The sequence below is a fragment of the Gopherus evgoodei genome, chromosome 11 (genome assembly GCF_007399415.2).
Source record: "Gopherus evgoodei ecotype Sinaloan lineage chromosome 11, rGopEvg1_v1.p, whole genome shotgun sequence".
Taxonomy (NCBI): domain Eukaryota; kingdom Metazoa; phylum Chordata; order Testudines; family Testudinidae; genus Gopherus; species Gopherus evgoodei.
Window position 1 is genome coordinate 15,586,267 of NC_044332.1, and position 18,901 is coordinate 15,605,167.

Consider the following 18,901-nt stretch of genomic DNA (forward strand, 5'->3'; position numbering starts at 1 on the left):
TACCTAGAGAGGCTGCCCTCAGCGGCCAGGCCCTGGGAGTCATCGAGGACATTAGGTTCACTGCAGGAGGGGCAGGGAGATGAAGCATTTAGGGAAAGAAAATGCAAAAAGCATGCAATTGTCTCTGTTTTCAAGAAAAAAAATATCAACGGAATAAGAAAGGAAAAGGCGGACGGTAAAATCATTTGGTCTTGCACTGGCTCATCAGAACATATGACTCAAAGCATTGAAAGAGGAACATCTGATCAATCAAATTCTGGATAAAAGGAGCAATTTACAAATGGAGGCTATGATACATGGAGACCTCCAAATCTATACAATACATTGCATGAGCTAAGAACCTCACTGAGGTGTGATTCTAATGCAAATAAGGGGTGGGGAGGATGGGGCTTAGAAAGTTTTCAAACTATTTTGCTGCCTGTATTTCCTTTTATTGTATTCTATTTACTTCCAGTTTCATTTAAGATCTTCCCCCTACCACAACCCCATCAGTTCACTTATTCAGGCTAATCCACTTAACATGAGCTGTAGAACAACATTCTAGTTCTGATGCCATTAAAAGGCCAAACTGCTGGAAAGCATGATCTTGCATTGCAATGAAACTGTAAGTAAACAGCTGGAATGTATACTGGCAAATCTGTACCCAATCACACCGCCTCATCTGCTGCCTACTTCCCCCATCAAGCAGGAACAACTAGCAGTATTCCATTCTGTTCCCTTATATGTGAAATATGAAAGATAGAAAGAAGTCTGGTGGATTACCAGCGGGAAAGCAATAATATTACTATACATTTATTAGTTCATTTATTAGTTTACATGTGTAATACACTCAAAAAATCCCAGATACCATTGCTCATCCATGACGAAAATGGGTATGCGGTTGAGAACAAGGATTATGCTTGCTGGGCCAATGAAGTATCTACCCTACACAGTAGATTTCATGCTTAAAAAGGCTAAGAGTCCAAATCTATATTGCAATTAAACTTCATTATTGTTCTCAGCATCACTAATTAAAGAGCACCACAGCCCACAGGAAAAAAATTACAGTAAAATATACTTATTGTAAAGACATTAATGAATGAATTGAATGAAATGAATTTAAAGATGTCCTCACAAGTACCTTTTATGCAACTCTGGGATACAACTGGAGTGGCTTCTAGTTCAGCAATTACCTCCCCTATCATTGCCAGTATATACTATAGCTGTTGCTTTTAACTGTTACATGCCCCATACACTGAGGGATTTCTAACTGAATTACAAACAAGGCTGAGCAAAGGGATAATGGCCAGTCATAAGATAATGCAGATTTCACATTTTCAAGATTATAAAAAAATGACATAAATGAATCTATATATTGACCCTTTATCAGAGCTCTTTGCAAATCTATATGACATATAAATAAGAAATAAACATTGTTTACTGAAAAATAACAATTTAATTGGAAAAATCTCTTGTTCATTGGCTTCTATGTCACGCACCTGACTAATGAGTGCAATGTACAATAACCAAATCCTCTCTCTCTTTCTCTCTCACTCTAAAAAGAGGCATCCAAGATTAGCTCTAGCAGACAGAGAAGTTTCTGATTTAGAATAATCCCACTTCTCTTTCTGCCATTAACTAATGTCCAGAGGAAAACTAATTTTTGTTCTGACTTGGGGGTTGCGATTGTACTGAGTAAACTTTCCCCGCACGCTGGGATTTCTCCCTAGTCATTTTAAGTGCTGTATGCAGGACTCTGGCTCAGAATGAAACCTCTAAGTGTACTCTCCACCCTGAAATCATGCCTCTATCTTTGAAATCCACATCAACAGGCATGGCATTAGCAGAGAAACAATAAAGATGCTGTCAGTTTCTGACGGGAACTTTCCTAACAATGAAATGTGGCTCTCATGAAAGTCATGCATTACACATTGTATTGAAGAATTGTTATGTTCTAACCTGTGGCAAGTACTTGCACTGACATCAATGGGACTACTCAAATGAGCAAGCACTGCAGGTGGAGGATTAGCCTTTTAGTACTCGGGTGCTGAATTTACCACCCTCACCCTGCTACTGTGTCTGAGTTACACACACTATACCTTTGGAATGTCTGCTCTGGAGAACAGAGTGGGAAAGGTGAAAAGCACATGTTGTTACCTTTGGCTGGGTAACATGCCCACCTCAGCCTGAGGTGCAGACATGCTGGAGATATGGCTGGAGAACCGCCGCCTCCCAATGGCACCCATAAGGTAGGCTTCCTGTTCACTTACCACACTGGGCATGCTCACTGAGTCATCTAGAAAGGACATAGGAAAGAGACCAAAAAAGAAAAAAATTCATCCACAACCCCAATGACACATTTAAAACTTTCCACGTAATTCCAGATCCCATCCCATATTCATGCCTAGTGCACACAGAACTCTCTAATTCACTCAGGTCCAACACTGCAAATATGTGCATCTGCTTAACTTTTCTACCACACGTAGCCATAGTAAAGTAAAACATGTGCTTAAATGTTTGCAACTTCAGGGCTTTAGACTGCAGGCCCTTTGGAGAAGAGACCCTCACTCTGTTATATATTTGTACATTGTTTTGGACAATGAGTTCAGGGCGTTTAGGTGCTACTACAGTACAATTATTATTTTTAAGTTGTCCAACAAAATATGATGCCTCTTGAGAATGAAAACTATAACGGGACATTTTGCTCATAAAAAAATTAATACATTTCAAGATCCAGAAAAATCAATCTTATTACAAGATGAAAGGAAAGAGGAAGAGATGTACAGACTCAACAGTATCTAACTTGCAAAATGCAGTATTTTCTCAAAATGCTGATCTTATATTCATAAAAATATAGGTGAACTTACGCAAAATAAGTCTGTCACATATGCTTGATTTTGATTAGAGCTGGTTGAAATTTTCAACAAAATTTTGAAATTAAAAAAACCTGACCAACTCTATACCTAGTCTGAAAACAGAGGACAAATTCATTGAAATTTTTCTGTATTTAATTTTTTTTTTACATTTCAAAATAGAAACTGGAGAAATTTTCATGTAATATTTCTATCCTCCCTTTTTTAACCAGCTCTAATTTTGATATGTTGGGATAATCTGTGGGTGAATATATTCTGATACATTGCTGTTTCTAGGAAAAAAAGATTGCATATTTATATTGTAGTTGCATTTAAAGAGGACATGTATCATTCAAAAATAAACCCAGTACTACCTATATTTTCACTTACATCCCAAGAGAACCTGAAAGCTGTTTGAGTTTTAATTTCTTCTTATGAACACCAAGATGTGGAAGTTTTGCTGCATTTAATTATGTGAATTTGAATGCAATACCAATGCTGCCGCATTTATTTGATAAAAATGTGGATTTGTAACAAATACAATAACTTTCCTATAACATTGGAGGATTCTTTTAATCAAATGATCATTTATGACCTGCTAGTATTTTCAACCCAACAAGTAGTTTAAATACTGCTTATGGAAAGGTTCATGCTGCATGTTGTTCCTCCGACATGCCATTAACTAAACTGCCTTAATATCTTCTCTTTTAGAATTAATTTTCCCTGGAGAATTTAGGTTAATTTCTTTGGGTTATTTTGGTGGCTCTCTCATGCTTCTTTTGGCATGTTAGCCAGCTTTAAATCAGACTAGGGTGGAACAGTGCTGGCTCTAGAATCTTTACTGGGCTAGGCAAACAGGAAGATGTCTATTCCTCACAGCTTGCAGTCACTTGTAATGAATCCAAGACTGTCACCAGAAGATATCAGTCACCAACTACAGTGTGTAGAAACCAGGACACAAGCTGTGCAATGTTTTGTAATAAATTCATATACATCAAGTTTCAGGAGGAGCACTCTGTTAGGGACACCTTCTCCACATGACAAGCCATGCACTTTTTCATCTTCTAGGGCCATTGCCTCTCTCATGTCTGACATTTTCTGGGAATAGGCAGTTGTCCCCAAGCACCAAAAGTGAGTGGCAAGGGTTTCAAGACATTAGGACAACCTCTGTACCACCAGAAGACAATAAAAGCTACAGGAGTGGGAAGCCCAAGCCTCCTGGATAGAGATGAGAGGGGCTCCTGGCTGATGGTTTTGAAAGAAACCAGGCAAAACTTGGAAGTTTCTGATATCAAAACTTAATTCAGGCAAACTCAGTGGTTTCAATGAGCTTCCCTTCAAACTCAAAGTGAAATTTGGACTGTGCAAATCCACACAAGCCCTAAAATACTAAACCGTTTCTGCAAAGAGACACCAGGATGTTTCATACAACTCAGAACCTTTTCTGCCCTTATCACTGGGCATAAAGGGGTGGAATATTGGCTGACAGAAGTCTTAAGGCTTGATGTCCTCTGTTGATCAGCTAATGTATTACAAAATACTCACAAATGCTTGAGTAGGTCAGACATCCCAATCAGCACAGACACTAGCCGTGGCTTGAGCATACCTAGTGAAGGTACAGGTACACGTAGGAGCCTGTGGTTCAGAGGTGAGCAGGAAGTGCATAGCAAGCTGATACTGCTGCAATGCGATGCTTGCTACATAGCCACCAAATTGCTCCTGCCTAATAGCAGGATTAAGGCTAAAGAGGGGACCGTTTAGCTAAATGCCTTATCAGCATTGTGAGGACTGCCCGTGTCTCTTCTGCTTTACTTATGGTCTACACCTGCACCCTACCGTTCCTCAGTCCTGTGCTCAAGAGTATGGAAAGAGGCATGTGAGGACTTGACATTAAAAACTGCACAGTATGGCGACCACCCCTAACGCTGAACCATGTGCCCACATGTACCCTCTGTTCACACGTGTGCTGGAGAGCAACAGTCTTTTCCTCCCAGCCGTGCACAGAGCAAGGGCTTGTAGCATTAAGGACTCATCCAGTAAAGAGTCCCTGATCATTCTACTGTTCAAAACAACACCCCCTTCTGCCTGTACAGCAGAGCTGGGTCTAGGCAACAAGGGGCTGCTACTGTACTCTGATCCTGCCCCAGCAGCCACATACTTTCTTCATCCTCCTCATCCGTGCGGCTCAGAGTGTCCTGCGAAGCCTGATGGGAAGGCTCGCTGTCCTGCTCCCAGACGGTGCCGGTGCCTGTGTTGGAGCGGGACATGGTAGCAAGGCTGAGGCGGTAAGCAGAGGTGGAAGTGCCCACGGTGCTTATGGAGGTCTTCCCTTGGTAGGCTGCACAGAGTGGGAAAAACAAAGCCAAGTCAGTTCCGATGCTGAAAGAAATATTGTTCCCAGCAGGGCGAGGGTGTCTTCCTCAGCCTGGGTTTATGGGAAAGGCAAGAGAAGTGGGAAAGTCAGAGGGCCGAATGGCCTTCTGCAGCAGCTGTGAAAGAGAACTCTACCACTGCTTCTGCTTGACACCAGATCAATACAACTGCACTAGCTCAGCTAGCCTGTAAGAAACTTTTGTCACTGCAAGGATTTCTTATGTCCTCCGATTTTCCCCCTGAGCCATACTGCCATATTCACTGCCCCTCTGCAAGGTTTAGCAAGCAAGGCACATTATTATGGGGCAAAACAAGTGGAGCTACTTTCTAAGAACAAAGTACTCGATATAAAGTTTCCACAATCTGGAAGTAATGACTGCTCTCTAGTGGCAGCAAATGTACACAGCAAAGGAGAAAGTTTGCAGAAGTGGCCACCTTATGAACGGTCAGGAGTTTTCCTGTTGATTACAAGGGCATAGATTTGGGCCAAAAAATGCTCAGCTGTCCTTTCACAGGGAAGAAAAGAAAAGAAATATCTGCTGCTGATAAACAAGTAGCTAATCCTGAAAGAGGGGAGCTGAGACTATCTAGAGTTAAAAAACTAGTTTCACCTGTACAGCCTTGGTTAGAGTGCACTTTGGTCTGCTGTGACTGAAAGAGGTTACCATCAGACGGACGGCTGTGTGAAGGCATATGAGACGTGAGATGGTGTTCTTAGTTTAGTTACTGGAGAGGGGAATGTAACAAGGCTGCCATTATAAGGGGTAGTAATTTGCACTTTTGTTGTCTGTCTCAGCTGACAGGGCAGTGATTGACAGGGCATGAAAACCAACCCTGTTGCCCTCAGTGTGTTGTGGCACATTAACGAGGCAGTGCAGGGGAGCTCTGTATGATGTACCTCGTCTTTTCATAAAGAAGGGGCTTCAGTTTCCAGGGCTGCCAGGCCAGCACCTTTTGCAAGCAAAAAATGCACTTAAAAAAAATTACCATGTGTAAAGCACCTGCCGCTGTTGGTGTGCTGCGTACCCCAGTGCACCCCCGCAGAAAGGACGAAGCTGTCACAACAGTTCCAAGACATGCATTTCTGTTTTTTGAAAATTCCATGTATTTGTTGTAGAAGGAAGAACTGCGTATTTTTATGCATTTAAGCTTCCATATATTAAATCAAGTTTCACACACAGGGCTATACTATGGGCAAAATTATTGTTTCTTGCCATATGTATCCACACAAAGGGGTAAGAAATCCTCTCTCCTCTGCATGTGAGCATCCTCCTCCTCCCAGGACAGCCTTACCTGACCCACTGTGCACTGCCTCCTTCAGGATCTTGAGCTCACTGTTGAATTCTGTGATGAGGGAGCTCTTGCACAGAGGGCGTGGTATGAAGCGCCTCTCTAGCTGGTCAGCGATATGTTGTCGGGCAGTCATCTCCTCATGATTCTCTGCGGGTTGGGCCAGCAGCTGACAGAGAGACATAACAACCCGTTAGCACAAGACCACTCCAGTATCACTGAGAAACAACATTCTGTCCCTTTCCAACTAGCTTGTGAGTGCCCTGGCATCACAGTCCCCTGGCTGCTTGTACACCTACAGGCTGAGGCAACAAGCAGAGGGATGTTATCTAGCTCGGGGTGAGCTTTGTAGTTGCATATGAAAACACAACCAAACATGCAGATTCTCTCTCCACTTTTTGGAATACGCATATCTGACTCAATGTACATTGAAACCAGTCACTGTTGCTATTAATATATTAGCAGTCTATCAGGGCTTCCTTGTGCTAAGCAATACATTTACACACAATAAGAGACAGTCCCTGCCCCAAAGAGCTTACAATCACAGAAAGGTGGGGCTGGAAGGGACCTCGAGAGGTCATCGAGTCAAGACTCCTGCGCTGTGGCAGGACCAAGTAGACCAACCCTGACAGGTGTTTGTCCAACTCATTTTTAAAGGCTTCCAATGATGGGGACTCCAGCTACACGTCAGTGTAAGTAGTAGCAGCCTGGGCACACCAAGCGCTGTGTTGGCTTATGGCTCAAAGCCAATACAAAGTGGGAAGGTGCTTCCCATCAGATAAAATCAGTTCAAGGGTCTCCCCCCGACCCAACCAACAATGCTGTTTAAAAAAATCTTCTCTTGATACATCATGCTACCCATCCCGGATCCTGTTCATCAGATCCACCCAACCCCCTAGTGGCCTGGTTTCTCAGGGCTTGTGTTCGTTGCAGAGTTAGTCCGGGCTCTTATTTGGGCGTTGCTCCTAACCCAGCTCCCATCCACACACAAAAACCTTTGACCTGAGGTTGGTGCTTTCAACCTAGGTTAACTGGCCCATCCTGGGCTATAATGTTAAACCCTGGTTCTGCTTTCATGCAGGTGGGTAACCCACCCACTTTTTGCAGTGAGTATGCAGGCTAACCCACTTGAGTACCAACAGTCATCCAGCACCTTCCCATAATTTCTCCATCATGTGCCAAAACAAACAGACAAGTTCTCCCACAATCCACTGGGAGAGAATCATTGCAGCACAAAGAACCATGGGCTGTCCCCCAGAAATCCCAGCGATACACCAGGGTGAGTGCAGCACAAGTGACCACACAGTAATGTGGGTGGTGCCATGCAGCTTGGCTGCTTACATCCGGGCTAGGCTAAGTCAGGTGCTGATCATCCAGGCTAACTCTGCAGTGAAGACGTACTCTCATTGGTTGGGGCAGAGAACTAACCCTGTCACCAGGGTATCTGGGAATGGCAGCTCACTCCTTCCATCTCCAGTGTGTGCCCACCACGGCCCTTGACAGTTACTGCTAAGAACCAGGGGAAAGAGTGGGGCAAGTGTACGGCTTCTGGTCTGTCCCCCTGAACACTTTTAAAATGTTTCTCATTCTGCGACTGGGCCATCCAGGAAATAGACAGGCCTTTGAGTTGATGGCAGAAGGTCCCTCATGCAAGATTAATTCATGAGGGGATAGCTGGTTTATGAGATCTCTCTACCAATCCCAGGGTTCACCATATTATTTGGCAAGCCAGGGTTTATGGGGGACTAGCATTTAGATTTTTCCATACACACCTGCAACCACTAATCTGAAATTAATACAATCATTAGCCCCAAAGCTGAGCAAATTTATATAAAGTCACCTCAATAGTGGCCACTTGTGACCTCCTTTCTAAGGCTCTGATCCCACGAGTTGACCAAGCTCCTGCAATTACCTTTGAAGTCAGGGGATGCTCAGTGCCTTGTGGGATAAGACCCTGGCAATGCAAGGTAAAATGCCTGCCCAATGTGTAAGGATTCCCGTTAGCACCTTGAATGCTGGCCCATGAGAAATCTTCCTGACTTGTGGAATGCTGGAGGCTTCCTTTACTGTCTCATATGTCTGCCTGAGAGAGCCATCACCCAGCCGGATGGTGGAGGTTGAGCTGATGGATAATATCTACTCTAATATCCATTATTACATCATCAACATCATCAGCATCATTAACTATCCAAGTTCCAAGAGAATTTCAGGAGATGGTGATGAGTCTCATTCTGCACCAGTGTGGCATTGTGGATCCACTTCATTAGAATTCCCATCATTATAACTTACTCTTTGAGTTGCCCCTAAAAATTCACCATGATGGATGCTCCTTAGCTGCAAGAGGGTCCATACACAGGTCTACTAGCGAACCAAGATCTCGGAAATGCCTCCAGCCATCCTTCCGAGACAAAGCATAGGAGTCAGGGGTCATTTCCTATGCAAAAATACTCTTCTCCCCAAGAATGCAGCCGCCCTCAAAGCCCCTGTCACATCTCCTTGCAAGGCAGTGTGGGGTGTCTTGCCTAAAAATAGTAGCTAATGAAGCAGCTGACACTAGGGAGAAAGCCAGTGTTACCTTGCACTGAATGAAGGGCCGAAGAAGCACAAAGATAGGGATCCGGGTGCGAACAATAAAATCCAGGAAGTCCCAGAGGGCTAGCCCTCCCACCTTGCGCAGGGCCATCTCTTTGACTTGCAGGCTCAGCCAGTACCACTGGCTGCCAAGTTGGCGCTCAAAGCACACGAGGATCACCTTCAGGGCTGCAGGGGAACAAACGCCAGCACATGTAGAGCACTGCACAGCCAGAGCCATTAACAGCTGGAGTATTTGCAGTGCACACACTTCTAAGCCAGTTTCTTTGCCATCAGCTGCCAACTCCTGCTGGGGTGTAGGGCAGTCTTGGAGTGAGAGCACAGGACCTGGCAGCAGGAAGCATAAGTTCTGTTCCCAGCTCTGCCAGCAAGTTACTGGAAGATTTTCCTTCTGTACAGCTATGTTCCTTTAATTTCTCCATGAGATACCACCCAGCCCAAAGTTCCGGCACCGCACTAAAGAATTATTTCCCTTTCCTGGGGATTTACTTCTTTCAAAACCAGTCCAGTGTGGGGATAGGTTCCATTCTCTGATCAAGGACAATGGAGAGAAATCTAGGCTGTGCAACCCCACAGAGGGAATGGCCATGTAACTGCTGTTGGGAGGTCATTAATGAGGCTACGAAGAGAGACCTTGCAGTACTGCAGCGGCGAGAGCCATACACCAAAGGTTATTTTGGATCCAAGAAGCCAAGTATCAGAATTCATTAGCAAAACCCATTGAAAAGGTAATTTACGAATGAACAAGGTGTAGGCTGGAAAGAGGCTGCTTATTAAAGGCTTGATTGTACATAGGTGGTATATCCCCAAGTGGGGCACAAAGAACGGCCCTTACTCTCCCACTTGGGATACACAGACCTTGGGCCCAGGCACAGAAGAATAAGCAGGGCTATTTGTCTCCTTGTTCCTTCCCCAGTAAAAGACGGTTTGGGAAGTGGGTGCAGATTTGACTCCCCCTCTCCCTGCAAGTTTGCCCAGAGTAGCTGACCAGTGTGTGAGTGCTAGCATAGGTCGGCAGCCAATTATCCCTCCCAAGAGCAAACTGAGCAGGAGCAGATCTATCAATCAGTGAAGTATCGCTAAGACCATGCCTGCCAGAGCTATTCCTGGCTCCGTGCAGCATGTGCACCACTCAGCACTCATGGCTGTGGCTAAAGCAGCTGTAAGTGGCTCAGGGTCTGCCTTCACTGCAGCCGGGGGTATAATTTCCAGCTCGAGGAGCCATAACACACTAAAGATATCACACAACTGCAGTGGCCCAAGCGTGGGACAGGCCAGCGGCACCAAGTAAGGATCTTGGGTCTTGGACGGGATTGCTGCCCTCCTGCTGCATGCAGTGCCATGGCTACACTTCTGTTTTTGTGGTGGGTGTGTCAACTCCAGCTGGAAATGACACCTTCTGGCAGCAGGGCAGACATAACTGTTAGGATATAGATATTCAGGCCTGTCTGCAAAGGCCTATACTTTAAGAATTTAGGTGTATTCTTATCACTTAGCTAGTTATAGAGGTATAAAAGAAAGAATAAAAAATCACGGTCTGTGTAGTGGCCTTCTCTTATTGTGACAGTCTGAGGCCTGGTTCTTTAGCAGCCATAAACTGGGAAATGTATGGTCACGTCCTCACATTCCAAACTAGTCACATTGAAATAAGGCAATCTGGGACTGTTGGGGAGGTGATTTGATCCACCACCTCCAGGGAAAGAGAAGAGCCTAGAAATTTAGTTTGACAGTTTTCTGTCTGGTAAGAACTCACTTACCAATAGACACAGCTGGAGAACCCTTATGTCTGTATAGATGTAGTTGTAAAATCCTCACTTCTGTATTGTTCTGTATGTTTATTTGCATGGTCTCTGTCTAGTTCTGCGATTGTTTCTGTCTGCTGTATAATTAATTTTGCTAGGTGTAAACTAATTAAGGTGGTCGGATATAATTGGTTAGCTAATCATGTTACAATATGTTAGGATTGGTTAGGTAAATTTTAGTAAAATGATTAGTTAAGGTATAGCTGAAAATATTACTATATAAATTAGGGACTAACAGGAAGTAAGTTGGGATTCGAAAATAAGGAAAAGGAACTTGAATTTAAGCTTGCTGGAAGTTCATGCCAATAAACATCGAATTGTTTGCACCTTTGGCCTTCGGGTATTGTTGCTCTCTGTTCATGCAAGAAGGACCAGTGAAGGGTGAGAGTGAAGGAATAAGCTCTCTAACATCTTGGTGTCGTGACTCGGATACATCGCATCGGATAGGTGAGTGGTGCCTGTAAGTCCCCCTCCCCAACAGTCCGTGCAGCTGCTTGGAGGGGGTATGGCGAACTCTTGTGATGGTAGTTGTGGGTTCTGGCAAGCTGGGGTAATGGATTTTTTGAACAAATGGATAAGGAAGAATCAGGGCCCATACCAGGTGCAGGGATCCACCTGAGATGAGATTGAGAAGGAGATGGGGGAGGCTTTGGGAGACCCCAAGGGAAAGGAATGTAGGAAAAAGGGAATGGTATTACAAGGTTTGTGTGCTGGGATGGCATACTGGGTAAAAAGGGAAGCCGATCTCCTCCAACACATTAAGGATTTGGTGGGGATTGCAGATCAGCAGCGGATTTTTAACAGAAAAATCTGTGTTAGCAGTAGATGTGGCAGATTTGAAGGCACGGGACGCTGCATGGACAGAGGAGTCTTGTGAGGCAATCCGGAGAGAGAGGGATGAACTGCTGGGGAGAGTAGGAGACTTAGAGGAGGAATTGTATCAATGTAAACATGGGGGCAATGGACTTGGGGACCCCAGACCATCCGCCCCACTAATGGAGCTGAAGGAGACACCTCAATCACCCTATCCTGAAAAAACACTGTACCCACCACTACCAGTGGATGTTGTAAGCCGGCAATCCACTGTTACAGCCCCTGCGAGAGAGGCTACCCGGGAGGAACTACAGGAGGCAGGAATAGTGGCCTCAGTGCAGGGTGGGGGGATCATGCCCCACAAGTAGTAGAACAGGCAGAAATCTGCCCTTTGTCCCTGAAGGACCAGGAGGCAGTACTGGGCCGTTTGGGAAAGGTACCCTGGGAGGATTGGGATCAGTTTGTGCTGTAGCTAGTGGAGGTGGGCAGAGAGGGTCTAACTCGTGAGGACCAGGTGATCATATGGCTTAGTCTTTTGGGATGGGCACCTTAAGAATTGATGTAGCAGGAGTGGCACACCCATTTCTAATCCCTGGACAGGTAGCAAAACAGTTGTTTGGGGTGTACTCTTGTACTGCGGGGATGAATAAGATGAAGCGAATCCCTGGGGAAAGAGGGTGAGATGCACTTAATGGCATACAGGCATGGGCACGGTGCTGGGTGGATCCCCTAGATGGTCCATGGGTAATACCCCAGACAGGGGCACCAGGGCCTGGTGGGGGTGTGGAGCATGATAGGGGTGTGGAATTGCTGGAAAAATAGTTGGAGCTGAGTGATCCTCAGTTCGTGGGACATTTAAGGTTGCAGCATCCTGAACTTGCTCCCAATCAGCTACCCCAGTTTCTGGAACAGGCAGATGTGTGGAGGCAGATGCATTGTGGGGAGAGCCAGTCCATGTTATTACTGAAGGGGATCAGTACATGGTGGAAAGGAGTGGGTCAGCCCGGAGGGGAGGAGGTAGAGGGCGAGGTGGTGGCTTTGAGGGGGTAGTTAGGGACTAGTGGGCAGCTATAGAGCAACAGATCCAGAGACAGCAGGTTAGACTGATTACCCAGGATCTTACCAGATCAGGTGGAATGTGGCCCCGGAGGCCAGGGGACTGGGACTGCCTGAAATGCCAGACACACAATTTTGCTTGGAGACAGGAATGTCTTCTGTGCCACGACCCCTGCCCCCCCCCGTAAACCAGTGGGCAGGACAGAGGTGGGTGCTGCGATGTAGGGATGCCCTGGGAGGCATCCTGTCCATGTTCTCAGTTTAGGACGGGATGCATCTGGTCGCCCCATGCTCGAAGAGAGTCCCATGAGGGATTTTTTGATAGACACTGGAGCAGCCATCAGCTTAACCACATGGGGGCAGGGGAGGCCCTCAGAAGGAACTGTGACAATTGTAGGGGCAACAGGGGCGGGAGGGAGAGATACAGTTAATCCTGAGGCGGGGACAGATCAAAGAAGTCTGGGGGGGAAGGGGAGATTATGTGGGGTTGTAATGATGTGCTAAATCTGTTGGGGGCAGGAGATTTACACAAGCTGGGACTTGTACTGGACTTAGCCAATTGAGTGCGTTTACTGGGGCAGACGCAGGACTGTCAGGGCTATACCATTCCTATGGGATAGCCACTATGACCATTAAAGCAGCACATGCCCTCCCACCACCCCCGGCTGGGTGGGAACACATCCCTGTGTGGGCCACTGATAACCTGGATTGTGGTAGGGGCAGTATGGAGGTACTGCTAGAGGGAGGGGATCCTCCCCCACAGAAACAATATCCCATTCCTCGGGAGGCATTGGCAGAGGTGGGGGCAACTATTGGGGAACTGGAACAGAGGGGACTGATTAGAGCAGTTGCATCCCCTTGTAATGCTGCTGTGTGGCCAGTGAGAAAGCCAAACGGAACCTGGCACCTCACTGTGGATTACAGGGCACTAAATGCTCTGGCCAATTCACCAGCCTCAGTAGTGGCAGCGTACCCTGAAATGCTAGCCCACATTGGACCCCAATTCCGAATTTTCACTGTGTTGGACATAGAAAATGGGTTTTGGTCTCTGCCACTAGCTACCTCGTGTCAGTATAAAACTGCATTCACATGGGAGGGCAGACAATTCTGCTGGACAGTCCTACCCCAGGGATATCGGGACTCCCCTGCAATTTTTCACAGATACATGAGACAGGTTCTGGAGGGGGTCGATTCAGCAAGGTGCATACAATATGTAGACAACCTGTTGCTAATGTCAAAGACAGAGGAGGAAGACAGGGAACTAACCGAGCAGGTCCTGCAAGCTTTGGCAAGAGCAGGGTTAAAGGTCAACGGGAAAAAGGCTCAGATTGGACAGACAAGAGTGACCTACTTAGGAGTGGAAGTGTCCCAAATGGGAAGGGAAATCGATAAGGGACAGATGCAACTGATCCAGTCTCTACCACTGCCTACGGATGTTAAAAGCTTGCAAAGTTTTCTGGGTCTAACTGGATTTTGCAGGGATTTTGTGGCCAATTATGCTGAAATAGCCCAGCCTCTATTTGACCTAACCCAAGCCTCAACTTGGGAATTATCAGAAGAGTGTACTGAGGCACTGAGAGTACTAAAGGGAAACCTGGCTAGAGCTCCAGTGCTGGCCTCCCCAGATGGGAAGAAACTCTTTTATTTGTACCCTTTGGTATCTGACAATACCATTGGTTGTGCATTAACACAGGAGTATGGAGCAAAGGACCGACCTGTGGCCTTTGCCTCTCAACTTTTGAGTGCTGTGGAACTGAAATGCGGATGGTGTGAAAAGGCGCTGTTGTGCACCTACTGGGGGGTAGGGAAATTCAAATACATCACAGGGATGCAGAAACTAATAGTCTGATCTCATCATGACCCCCTGCGGCTGTTAAACACACACACTATCTTACAGGGACAAGTGAGTGGGCAGCGGATTGCCAGATGGTGGCTGGCTCTAAGGGCAGAAAACATTAAAGCAGAAGTGTTAAAGGAACCCATAGTCTGGGTGGCCGGATTCCATCTGGCTGGCACCCCCCACCAATGTGAAGCCAGCCCAGGTAAAACCAACACCAGGTGTTTCGGGCAGCTAACCCCAATCAGGTAAAGGAGGGGACACTGGTATGGTTTTTAGATGGAAGTTGTAGGTATCCGGGGAGACAGAAAACTGCAGGTTTAGCTGTTGTGGGAATCAGAGGAAATGAGACAGTCAGCACCATTGGTTTCTCACTGGAAGCAAGGTCAGCTCAGGAGGCAGAACTGGCAGCCTTGCTAACAGCTTTAAATGAAGTGGATCCCAAATTTGAGCCAGAATGTTGAGTGGTGGTAGATTATGTATTTCATGGGGCCACATTAAGGCTGAGATGGTGGGCAGATAATCATTTCAGGACAACAGATGGCTCCACAATCCAGCATGCTAACTGGTGGAAACGAGTGGAGGAGCTCAGTCACCATTTTACACGGATCAATGTGGTGAAGGTAAAGGCACACAAGAAAACAGAACCCCTAAGCAAAGGGAATAATCTGGCTGATGCACAGGCCAAGCGGGCTGCAACAGAGGCAACCCCATGGCCCTGGGAGCCAGAAGAGAGTGTGCCTGTAGCAGTGATAACAAGAAGTGAGGTGGATACAGATCGGGGAGAGCGAATTCGGGAGTTGCAAGAATCTGACCCAGGACTGGCAGGCATCATAAAACTTGGGGACAGACATATGTCAAAGGTGGAACTAATGGAAGGGATTTGGTGTGTCTTAACAGCTGAGGGACCAGTAATGCTGTGCCCCCAGGGAAGCCGGATGGCTTTCTTAAGCTGGGTGCATGGAAGCTTGGCAGGGGGACACCCTGGGTTTGAGGAGGCACTGGGAACTTTAAAAAGGTTGTGCTGGTGGCCAGGAATGGCAGCTGATTTAAAATCACATCTGTAACATTGTTTGGATTGTGCCAGGCACAACCCACCTCAGAAGGTGCTAAGGGAAGAATTAATGAGACAAGGATACAAATTGATTACACAGGATCCCTACCACCAAATCACAGGAAAAAACAGTTTATGTTGGTGGCAGTGGATGCTTTCAGCAGGTAGATGGAAGCTCTCCCCACAAAGAATCAAACTGCCCAGGTAACTGCTGCAATACTGGTAAATGAGGTATTCACTCGCTGGGGGGTCCCAAAGGTGATTGACTCAGACCAAGGAGCTGCTTTTCGGTCAGATCTGTTAGGGGAGCTCTCAGCCCTCACTGGAATCACACAATTGTTCCATATTGCTTATCACCCACAGGCTGCGGGGCAAGTGGAACACATGAATCGCACCATTAAAAGTGAGCTAAGAAAGGGAGTGGAAATGGGAGGAAAAAACTGGTCACAGTTATTGCCCTTTGTCTTAATGAGAATAAGGGCCCGAGAATCAAAGGGCACAGGATTTTCTCCATACGAGGCTCTCATGGGAAAGCCCATGGAACGGTGGGAAAATCTACTTACTCCAGGACCTGGGGAAGTCACTACACATGGCTTAACACAAGAATGGATTTTAACTCTAATCGACCTCGTAAAACAGGTACAGCAGGCAGTGGCCTGCCGAGACGAGCAAGGAGCAGTAAGCATGGTATGACCTGCCCGGGGAGCATAATTTACCCATGGTGGGAGACCTTGTGATGTACAAAATTCCAGGTCAACAACATCCATTCCCAGCTCCTAAATGGAAGGACCCCTATCTTGTCCTTGACCAACTAGGGCCCAGTCTGCTATTCTTGGGTACAGAGAATGGAGGATGGGAGTGGGTTCACTGCACACAAATAAAAAGGTATAAACAGGAGATTGGAAAAGGAGACGTTTAAGTTTTGTGTGTGTGTTACAGGTTAATTCAAAAAGGATGAAAATTCCCTGGTCCTGGATGGAACAATTACTAGTGCTAACCACAATTGTCACATTTACAAATTCTATTCAGAGCCCGCGATGTGAAGTGTCAAAAGGAGGAAACACATGGACGGTTACACATGCAACCTGTGGTAATAAAGCTAAAGAAGACTATGAGAATCTCCCCATAGAAAGATGTGCCACTAATACTCCAACAGGAATTTGGCAGTGTCGGTACATGGTTTATGGATTAGATGGGAGAATCCCAACCCAGTGGAGAATATCAAATTTATCAGGAAATATTGCATGGTACTCCCTGGGTGCTGCCATGATCAATGATAGTGGGAAACACAGTTACCCAGCTATGTGGTTTGTTACAGACGGTCCAAAGAATGTAACCCTCCCATCTCCTGGAGCAAGTGACCCCTCTGGGGAAAATAGGGCCCCACATTTAGGGTGTGATGTTACCATATGTAATCACAATGGTACTTCCATGGAAGATAATCCCGGAAGGTGTGATTGTCATGTACATATTACATTGGGCCTAAAATCTCCTTTGGGACTCTGGGTGTATGATGAGTTAACCATTTTACAGAATGTAACTCTACAGGTGATATGGATGCCAAGGTGGAAGAATCCAAATTTAAAGTGGCTACAGCCTGGAGCCGAAAATGTTCCCCGAAGAGCAAATGTATGGGAGCCATTGTGGGAGCAGGTGCAACAAGCACTTTTTAATGTGTCCTTTCACTCTATTACATGGGTGGTATGCCCCAAGGAATGGTGGGTGGACCAAATTCATCCTAACTGTAATATGTACATAAAAGGGTTGAAATAACAATTTAATTGGTGGGTGAGGAGACACACCTGGAATCGTCATCGGAAAAGGGGACTGTAGGCAGTGGGGAACACTATGCTGGGTACATGGAATCTGCGGGACGAGTGGGTAACCAAACAATTAGTAAGTGAAAATGTAAAATTTCAACAACAAATTAATGAATTAACGGCACAGCAACTATCGGCAGTTGCCACAGGATGGAGGACAGCAGTAGAGGTAAACTTGCAGTTAACTCATTGGGCAGGGGACCTGGTGACATGGGTTGGGGATGGCTTCAGAAGATTAACATGGGGAGAAGCATGTGTGGGTATTCAAAATGTTGAGCTGATAATGTTAATGGATATTATGAGAGATGCTTGGTCGGAACAGTGACTTTTAGTATTGAATCGTGAGGCTAGCCCATATTTATCCACAATTGCAAAAATATATCCATCTACCTGGAAAATAACATCCCCCACCTGTGGGGAGAGTTCTTGTGTAATTGTTACTATGATACCATGGGAAGGAAATGCAAATAAGGTGGTCCCCTTGAACCCTATGGGAGTAACTAGGGAAGGGGGAGCACATTGGGAGCCATTAGGAAATAGGTGGGGGAGGGGTGGAATGGGGTAAATTGGACTGTCATCACATTAAGCAGTTGTATATCCAGAGGAGGAATATGGATGTGCCCCTCTCCTATGACTATGGAGGAGCAGGATCAACGGCCTATTGCAAAGGGGGGGCATTTAGGGGTAATGTATATGGGGTATGGTGTATTCTGTTGGGAATGTATGCAATCCTGCAATATAACACTAGGAGGCAAAATCCTTCCAGTATATGACCAAATTATGAACTTCTATACACTGCCACCTGGACTATGCTGCACCAATGGATCAGTGGACATAATTGTTGTAAACAATCAAACCAGCACCTATTACCCCATGCCGTACCAAGTAGTTGAACTGGTTTGGACAATACCAAATTTCACTGTGGATATTCAATGGACACACAATATGGACAAAAGTACACAAAGATTACAAAAGCAACTTGCTGCAAGCGCCAACAGTTGGACACACTTACAATACACACTACAGGATGGTGCTGACAAAATTTTAACCCTATCAAAGGAGGAGAAGCAGTGTTTTTGGTGGTGGCCAGGATGTTGGACCATACTGCAGTAGTCAGAATTCTCAGTGTTGTTGTAGATTATTATAGCAGCTAGTGTATTAACGGTATTTGTGTTACATTGTATATGGAAACAATTAAGGGGGGCACAACCCCCTAGTGAACAGCTACTAATGATAACCTATACGTAATTAGTAAGCCCTCCCCCTCAGTGCACTAGACAACCCGGACCCAACCTTCTTGGGCCCACTCTAATGGGAAGTGTGGAACACTAATTGGAATAGGTGTAGTATGCCCGTACGAGAGAAGGTGCAGGACACTGTACTACACAAGGGGCAGTGGGACAAATGAACTATCGACACCTTCCACCTTGATG

The 18,901-nt window shown here is 45.9% G+C and overlaps 1 protein-coding gene across 6 annotated transcripts in view; it reads right to left on the reverse strand.

Moving 5' to 3' along the window:
- UNC80 (unc-80 homolog, NALCN channel complex subunit) overlaps nucleotides 1–18,901 on the reverse strand; it is a 197,667-nt gene that overhangs the window by 12,986 nt on the left and 165,780 nt on the right. For 4 of the 6 annotated variants that reach the window (XM_030580473.1, XM_030580471.1, XM_030580474.1 and 1 more), the window contains 5 exons: nucleotides 9,070–9,254; nucleotides 6,498–6,663; nucleotides 4,990–5,169; nucleotides 2,137–2,275; nucleotides 4–60 (listed from right to left, as the gene is read on the reverse strand). In XM_030580473.1, the coding sequence (XP_030436333.1) occupies nucleotides 4–60; nucleotides 2,137–2,275; nucleotides 4,990–5,169; nucleotides 6,498–6,663; nucleotides 9,070–9,254 (727 nt within the window). The remainder of the gene's footprint in view (nucleotides 1–3; nucleotides 61–2,136; nucleotides 2,276–4,989; nucleotides 5,170–6,497; nucleotides 6,664–9,069; nucleotides 9,255–18,901) is intronic. The other 2 variants (XM_030580475.1, XM_030580469.1) reach the window with 1 other exon arrangement.